This window comes from Argentina anserina, chromosome 3, assembly GCF_933775445.1.
Source record: "Argentina anserina chromosome 3, drPotAnse1.1, whole genome shotgun sequence".
Lineage (NCBI taxonomy): Eukaryota > Viridiplantae > Streptophyta > Magnoliopsida > Rosales > Rosaceae > Argentina > Argentina anserina.
Window position 1 is genome coordinate 14,210,373 of NC_065874.1, and position 9,281 is coordinate 14,219,653.

General features: G+C 37.9%; 2 protein-coding genes across 2 annotated transcripts; one reads left to right on the forward strand and one right to left on the reverse strand.

Moving 5' to 3' along the window:
- Positions 1–2,897: 2,897 nt before the first annotated feature.
- Positions 2,898–4,406, reverse strand: LOC126787118 (uncharacterized). Its single transcript, XM_050513048.1, has one exon. The coding sequence runs from the start codon at positions 4,404–4,406 to the stop codon at positions 2,898–2,900; it is 1,509 nt and encodes a 502-aa protein (XP_050369005.1).
- Positions 4,407–8,511: 4,105 nt separating this feature from the next.
- LOC126787120 (uncharacterized) lies at positions 8,512–9,081 on the forward strand. Its single transcript, XM_050513049.1, has 2 exons — positions 8,512–8,707; positions 8,771–9,081. The coding sequence occupies exons 1-2, from the start codon at positions 8,512–8,514 to the stop codon at positions 9,079–9,081; spliced, it is 507 nt and encodes a 168-aa protein (XP_050369006.1).
- The last annotated feature ends 200 nt before the right edge of the window (positions 9,082–9,281 follow it).

The following is a 9,281-nucleotide window of genomic DNA, read 5'->3' on the forward strand; positions in this document are numbered from 1 at the left end:
TACAATGATTAGTTGATTACAATCTTCCCATCTCTCTATTCTATACCAAGTTACCAATCCTTTCTCTATCAAAAAGCCATATGATTTATTTATGAACACACACAACACCTCTACGCATTCCTAGTACCCAAAAACCTTCAATTTTCTGAAATAGTGAAGCCTTTACCTCCAATTTCTTTCTAGTAACCATAAATCTAAAGCTACAACTCCTCTTTGTTATCAAAAAAGTAAAAATATAATTTGATATTATTACTTATAATTACAGTATTTATGATTAATCAACACTAGATCAACTCAATTTTTTGTTTACATAGCAATGAATACACACATAGCTCATTATATAAACAATTGAGCAAAATTTAGGGTTTTGATTAAATCAGATGCCAACAATTTCACTCTTGACAATAGAATTGTATAAAACACTAAAACACCAAATATTTTACGGGTCCAGAACAAATTGATCTCTTATATTCATCAAATTCAAAGAAATTTGAAACTAAAAGAGATAAAGAACTAAAGAGGTAATTAATTATACTGAAATATAAATGCTAATATTAATTTTTTTACTTTTATGATAATAGTTATTTTAATTAAATTAACCATGTGTTAACTATGGTTAAGCTCTATATGGATGACAACATCTTACTGGGTGGGTAATATGACCCTCTAAGAGAGGGGGTGAGCAAAACTAAATCCAGAAAAAATGTAGGGCTGAGATGGAAGTATGGTGAGATATGATGATTCAGGTTAATCAATGCTATTTATTCTTATATCTCTTCTAAGGCAACCTTATCACATGGATGTAAATATGCAAAAAAAAAAAAATTATGTTGGTGGATAGAGTTTATGAGAGTGAGGGATTGAAGTTTTTTTGGGAATTTTTCGAGAGCCGAAACTATTTACTATGAATTTCACAAGATTTTTAAGGTTTTAAAAATTATCTATACTCAACTATTACTTACGTGGCATATTGTGAGCTCATTATTCGTCCTCAGGAGATGTACTATAGAATTGGGTACACTGAGTGCATGTTTGTTTGACAGTACTAAGTGGTATTGCCTTATATAAGAGGTACTAATAATTTGTCATACATTTGGTGTGAACATGTATTAGGATAAATGGCACAAGCTAGCACTAGGTCCCTGCACTCAGCCTCACAAAGTTGTGTTATCGTGGGTGCTCATTTCTGAGACTCCAAGATAGTACCCCTCTGGTTTATCTCTTCATTTCTCACTTTTTACAGTCAAATTCTCCAGAACGTCGATCTCCCACGTTACCACCATCTTTTTCATCCTCCTCCTCCTCTCACTGTCTCTCTTCTTTCTTTCTTTCTTTCTTAATAAATATGTAATTAAAAGTCGATTTTGGGATTTGAATTTAGAAATTGCAAATTGGGTCTGGGTCTCTCTCTCTCTCTCTCTCTCTCTCTCTCTCTCTATATATATATCAATTCGGTAACCAAAACGTTTATACTCGATTTTCAGAGAATGAGTTTCAGGTTTTATTTATGAAGGTTGTGGAATTTATGTAGGGTTTCAAATTTGGTTTTAATCTGGGAAGAAGAAGCTTTGATTATAGAGGTTGTGGGATTTATGAAGAAGGATGAACCCAAATCATGTAGGGAGACCTAAGGGTAATTAAGAATTTAGTTGCAAAAATTAATTTTAGTTGATTACATAATAAAACTAGAAACGGATTCATCTTTGGGTTCTGATAATTTGGGTGCAGAATCATATTGATATTGATTCATCTTTGGTCTAAACACAGATATTGATAGTAGGGAGTAGTGCCTCCTTATACAGTCCTCCCCATCAAACATGACTCAGATTAGTGTTAGGTAACCATACCCACGTGAGAGTAACACAAGTATTAATTTGTGAGTAACTCACATCAATCCTGCCTACCAAAAGTACACTGAATTCCTTCATGTACATGAGTTGTCAACTGGCTATTGGTAAAATTCATTTCTAATCCTAGGCTTGCACACACCAAATTGTAACATGTAGTTTTTTTGTTTTGCCCTTCTATCTTCTACATTCTTTGCACATCGCCAGCCGTATCTTCTCTCTTCAATAAAGTGAAGAAGATGAACTCATGAACAACTAAGCGAAGACGAAAGGATGAAATCATTCTTTGACTCCACCCACGAAAGGATGAACAACTCATGACCCGTCGACCCGACTTAAGATGAGTCTTCATGTGGAATTCTGCGTAAACAGGATCCGGCAACGACCATGACGGGTATCATTGATCTGACAAAACAAGGCAATGAAAGACATTAAGGCCTTGAAGGACTTGTAAGGAAGAGATGGGAGACGGGTTGGCTGTGTTTCTGTAAAGGGATAGGCATGAAAGACATTAGTAATTTTTGCAGTTGTTTTTCACAGTTCTTGGTCCAAGCAATAACTAACAGTGTGTGGGTTGCACGCTCTGTTATTAGAACTGTCAAGTGAAGGTTCACAAGGTGGGTTGAAGAACCTCCGATAAGATGATCCGGAAGACATTAATTTAAACTATAAAGTACGTGTACTATGAAAATGTGTATGAAAATTGCCCACTCATTATTATAACAGAGCTCTTCAATTTGTGAATTTGGTTGTGTGTAATCTGACATCCACATTTCCTTATAGTTGCCCAGCTTGTCTTTAAATGTACCAATATGCATGGTGGAGACAGAATAAGAAGAAGACTTGAGAAGTTTCAGTCATCACAAAAGTCACAATGTTAATTTGTGCACACACGGAATTCCACTATAATTCAATACATTTTGATTTCCTTTTAGGCTTTTACGAATCTGCTCTATATTGCATAATAATGTGATCCTAAGTTCGAACCATTTTATTAGCCAAAAAAAAAGTTCGAACCATTAGAAACCTGCTTTTCCATATATGGAGACACTATGAATTGTAATGTGCATAAAACCCATTATGAGAAGAAAGAAAACCCATTCCCAAACACAAAAGAAATAAAGCAAAAGGAGATCTTAACAAAAAGATTGTACGAATGGTTACATTCTTCTCCTTTTCCTTCTCCTTCTGTTTTTCGTGTGACACCGATTCTTTCCCCCATTTCACGTATCTCATATCATCTGCCTCAGAAACCTTGGGTGGAATGTAGTCAATGTACCACTTGCCATTCTCCAAAATAATGGTGTATCCAGCAGAACAAGAGCATTGGAGGTCTTGATTAAATCCAAATTGCATAGCCACTCGATGAGGGAAGTAATTCTGTTTGGTACCAAATCCAATTAACTTGGCCACACTCAAAAACATGGCAAATGACATTAGTCCATGTTCATCATCAAAGTCTGGACCAACCAACACCCACTTTTCGATTTCAAAATTGTATACAGGAAAGACATAGTTCTTGATGTCCATGGCGTAAGGGCGCCATACGAAACCTTGACCTGCAGAATATAAAACCCTCCTCATATCTCCAACATTCAAACAGTCCACATCATCCCATCGAGCCAATCTCGGCTCCCCACTGCATATAACATTGGACTTTGGCCTAAGTTCCACAAACCTTTCCCATGCCCAAACCTGAACTAAATGAAATGGTGACATAACTGTGACTTCTACAATTTCATTCACATCCTTTAATCCACTCAAAGCTGCAATTTTCATTCTCAGCACACTCAAATCCTTATAAACCTGGGCAAGAACAGTATCTGCTAGCACAACTTGAATTCCCCTAGCTAAACGTATCGCAGTGGAGAAAACAGCCTCATTGACTGAGCTATTTGAAGTATTGTTGAAAACATATGTAGACAGCCAAAACACAAGGAATGCTTCATGCTCCAGTTCACTCCCACTCTTCATGAACTTCTCCATCCATGCTTTTGTGGTAACAGTCCTACACCCAACAGAGTAATCGCAAATTCCCATTCGCTCTTTCTCAAGCATGGCTTTTACTTCTCTCAACTCTCGGCTTTCAAGAGGACTGAAAATGGAGTCACCCAAAACAGAAAAGCCTCCCAAAACCGTAATATCCTCCAATGTGATTGTTGCTTCACCCCAAGGGAACACAAAGGTGTTGGTCTCACAGCACCATTTCTCAGCCAACCCACAAACCAAATCCATATTCCTTTTGATTTTGTAAGTGGAGTTCAAAATGGCTTTAAAGATACCAGCTTTCTTCCATGTAGATTGGTGAACAGGGGCCAAGTGTTCAACCCATGTCTGCAAATCATAGTGGTCAAGACGCCATCCGGTGAAATGAAGCTTTAAAGGCCAGCCTTTTGGGTCAAAACTGAATGGGACTGGGAGGGAAATAAAACCCTGAGAGAGCTTGAAGGGTTCATCAATGGAGGAACAAGGGAGAATGGGTTTGGAAAGGAAGGGTTTTTCATGAGATGGGTCTTCTCCTGTTGGTGAAACCATGACAAGTTCTTTCACTTCATTCATGGTGTCAACAGAATCTCAGCACCAAGACTGAGTATGTGAGATGGGAAAATAGAGAGGGAGAGGGTTTTAGGACAAATGAAAAGAGAGAGCAGAGAGAGTTTTTGTCTTCTTGTTGGGGGTTTTAGGGGACTGGTGCATTGCAAATTTGCAATTGTGCAACCAGAGCCTAAGTTTTGGACAAAGATTGGTTTTTTTTACCCCTTTAACGTACTGCTTTTTATCTTTGAAGGTACATGAACGAAGGCGAGGAAGCCTCACAAGCCGTTTATAAATAAGATATGAATATATATATATAGGTTAAAATAAAAAAATTTAATTAAATATATATAAATGGTATTTTTATTAAAAATATGATTGAGAAGCTGCAAAGGCGTTTTTTTTTCAAGAAAAATATTTATATATACTAAATGTTCTTACAACAAAAACCTTGACAACTAAACCATACCGTCAAAATAAACTGCACTCCAAAGCATTAAGTGATCATGTATGTACCCACCTTGCCACAAACCAAAATAACTATATATGAACTAGCTAGATGAAGATTGAAGAACTTAGAAGAACATTTAATTAGTTGCCTACTTTTTCCAAACATGATCTCCATAGTTTCTGAAGTGCTAGTACTCAGAGTGATCTAGCTACTTAGCTTTTGAGGTTATGATCTTCGCCTTCTTCTCAGTTGCTTTTCTGTACTCCCTTCTCATCCTTGCAGCTCCTGATGTACTTTGTTTCTTGGTCTTTGCCTTCTTTTCTTGCTTTCCAATATAATCTGATCTGGACCTCTGATGGGTACTTGGACCAGAAGAAGCATTAGAAACCATGGAATCATCACTGTCATCCTTGTGATCATATCCATGTTTTCTTCCATCCTGGTAATCATCATCACTGTGATCTTGATGATTGTTTTCGCCATCTAAGCGAGAGCCGAGGTACATTGTCCACCCTGATTCACTGCTTTGGCATTCTTCCTCTACATGATGGCCTCCATAGATTTTGGAAGGGCGTTGGTTTGATTACAAGTTGGTTTGACCAAAGGAAATCATTGGCTTTTCGTTCCAATGACAAAAAAAGCTAGTCAAAGACGTCGGTTTGACCAAAGGAAAGAAGAAAACCCAGAAAATCTTCCGCCTCCCGCAGCATCAGACCGTCCTGACGGTTTTTGCTTCGCCTTTCCAGCAGCTCGCCCTGGTTTGGACAAGCGAGGCGTTTTTCGGTCGTCCCGCACCAAAACTCGCACCGGCGACGCTGAGGCGTCGCCTTTGAAAACATTGGTAGTCAGTACTGCATCAACATTACATAAATTTCTTCTAGTAGGTTGAAATAACACAAAGTTGTTGAAAAGCATTTGAAAACCCGAGAAATTAACATGTTTATGAAGATATGTAAGACCATAGGATCTCCAAATCAGCTAGGTTAAGGTTTCGATAATTAACCCTACGCTCTGGAATCATGATAACATTAGCCTACTCAGCGTCGCCTTTGAAAACATTGGTAGTCAGTACTGCATCAACATTACATAAATTTCTTCTAGTAGGTTGAAATAACACAAAGTTGTTGAAAAGCATTTGAAAACCCGAGAAATTAACATGTTTATGAAGATATGTAAGACCATAGGATCTCCAAATCAGCTAGGTTAAGGTTTCGATAATTAACCCTACGCTCTGGAATCATGATAACATTAGCCTAAATCCCAGCTTGGTTCCAAATATACAATATTGGCTTGGCTAATAATCATCAATGATTACATAAAATCTCTAGGTTAAATGTTTGGATAATTAATTATAAGCTTACAAAAGCAAATTCCATTTGAGAGTAGTAGTTTACCATTCTCTATCTTCTTCATCCATGCGGTGTCCGAGCTAGTGAGCTCTCAGTTCGAACTTTCAAGCATTTGTCTTCAACTTCAAATGTCGAACCATCAAGGTTACTAAAATGTAATGGAAACAGTGGAGAAAATGTAACACGAAGTTGCTGTATAGTTGAAAAATTAGCATGTTGTTCATATGAATTACTTAATTAGGTAATTCAACTATTTGTCTTTCACTCTTTCTTATTATTAATTAATGGGAGTTTCTATTCATATATCTAAAAACGTTATTTAGAACTTATTACTCAGTAGACTTCCATTTTGCTTTTATAGATACCTAAAATACTATTTCGCCTCCAAATTTTTCCTAAAATGCCAATTATCTAATTTGATATATCAAATCATACTATGAATTTATTTCCTACTCTACTTCATTTATTATATACAACTCGAAAAATGCATAATAATCACACAAAATATCTTCTCGAATTAATTCGATCACTCTTCCACTCGTTTTCTAAATTCATAATAAATTGGTAAATGTTAAAGGAAAAACATTATTTCCTTATTAGTGTGCCCTCGTCAAAGTAACTGACGGAGGCAATTGAGCAATCAGTATTTAATATATAGTTAATTATGGATATGAATTATGTAACGGACAATTCTTATTCATTGCCATTAAACTGATTGATATCTTTCCATGTAATATTTCCCCTATATAAAGGGGTTCGTAATAATACGAGTAGACCATTCCATTTTCCCTACAACACGTTATCAGCACGTTAGCTTTCCTCTGAGAATTCTGGCCAAAACACACAAAAAAAAAAAAATTGAAAACCCTAGTTTTCCCCCCCCCCGTGGCCGCTCCCTCCTCGTGGCCGCTCCCTCCTCGTCGCCGCTCCCTCCCTGTCGCCGCTCCCTAGTAGCACATGCACCTCGATCGGCGTGACCAACCGCTCGCCTATGATCGGCAAGACCAGCAGCCCAGATCAGAACGACTCGCCTCCCGCTCCCGCCGCGCGCTAGCCTCTCTTCCCGGCCGCGACATCGCCTCCAGATCACCGATCACATATCTCCGACGCGACAGGATACACGCCGCAAGCAAGATCGGCGACGCTCCGATCCGCGATCTCCGATTCGCGATCTGCGATCTCCGCCCGGCGACCCGCGACCCGCGACCTACGACCTGCAACCCGCGCCCCACGACCCGCGAACCCCGACCCGCGACCCGTTTCGAAAAGAAAAAAAAACTGAAATATTTACCATTCTGGTAAATCAAGGTTAGTTTTTTTTTTTTACAATTTTTGTTTGTTTTTTTTTACCATGTGTTATTTATTTTAAAGTACGTAAATACGCATGTCTACAAGATGATTTGTTTGTCGGGTTTACTACATGCGGATATGCTATATTGTAATGTTTTCAATTATGCATGGTAAAATTTTTGCCATTATTATTTTATTTTATTTCATTTTTATTTTTACGATTGTGGCATATTTGATCAATGTGTTATACTTTATAACGTGCTTAATAATTAAATACATGCATGTTTCATAGGTTCTTAACATCAATATTATTATTTTAGCGCGATTTATATATTATTTTCATGATAATGAAAATCATGCGCTTTACAAAGTTTTATAATGTAACTATGTGATAAAGCATTTCACAAAAAGCATAGAAAAACAATATGTGACCACCATGAAATTTGGTCTCGAAATCCAATGCACACTCTTGGAAATTAATAAACATTTACTCTTGTTTTTGTAGATGGTTGACCAAACTCGACCCGAATTCGCCATTTTGGACTCAGAAGGAATTGAGTACCATCGTTGGGTTTCTGATGTTGAAACCACGTTTGTGGGAAAAGACTACACAACCACCATTTATCCTCCCACCGACAAAAAAGATGAACCGTCGGCAAAATCCAAAGCCAATGCCCTAATGTTCTTGAGACGGCATATTGATCAAAGCTTGGTATGAGAGTACCTTCAGTTGAAAGCACCCAAAGAAATGTGGGATGACCTAAAGGGACGTTTTGGGAATATTCATGACACTTTACTCCCAGATATAACTGTCCAGTGGAATGAAATCCGCTTACTTGACTACAAAAGGGTTAATGACTTCAAAAGTGATATGTTGCGCCTGAAAGCACGTCTCAATTTCTGTGGCAAGGAACTCACAGAAGATGATATGATCTAGAAAACTCTATCCACTTTCCCTACTTCGGCCCTTATACTAGCAAACCAGTGTAGGTTGGAGTATGACAACAAAAGAATCACTACCTTCCATAAACTGATCTCTATGTTGCAAGTATCTGAGCGTCATGATCAAGTTATTTTGAACAATAATGTCAGACCTATTGGGACAAAGAAAATTCCCGAGGCTAACTATGGCAAGGTGAAGGATGGAAAGAACCCTAAAGTAAAGGGGATTGGACGTGCTGACCCTTACACACGTGGGGGCAATACCCCACGTGGAAAAGGATATGGAGGCCGTAGTATGGGCCGTGGAATGGGCCGTTGACGTCCTCCTAATGTATGGCGCAGAGATGGTGGTGCAGGTTCTAGTGGCCATGGTGGCACTGGACCTAGTGGTCACAAAGTGCAAAAGGCACCGAAAAACCCCCAAGCAAAAAGGGAAAGAGTTGGTAATGAACCTTGCTATAGGTGTGGAGACACTGCTCATTGGTATAAGAACTGCCAGACAAGTAACAGAGTCGCAGCCAATTACAAGAGGTATAGAGAGTCTAGAGAACAAGAGGCTCACTATATAGAGGAAGAAGGTCCTGAACCTAATGTCAACCTCACAATCTCGGACTTTAATGGCAAGATGGACCCTACCAAGTCAAGCGATACTCCAGATTTTGATTAATCTTTTTCATTTATTTCCAAGTTGAGTGTGAAGGCGTAATGCCTTATTTTAATTAAACTATTGGTTTGGTCTTAAAGTTTATTTTTTCAATAATGATTTGTTGAAATTGGATTTCTATGTATGAGACTTATTTTGATTACCGTTGGATTATTAATAAAGTTTCAGATTTTATTCTGAAGTATTTGAGGTTGCTCAAGTTT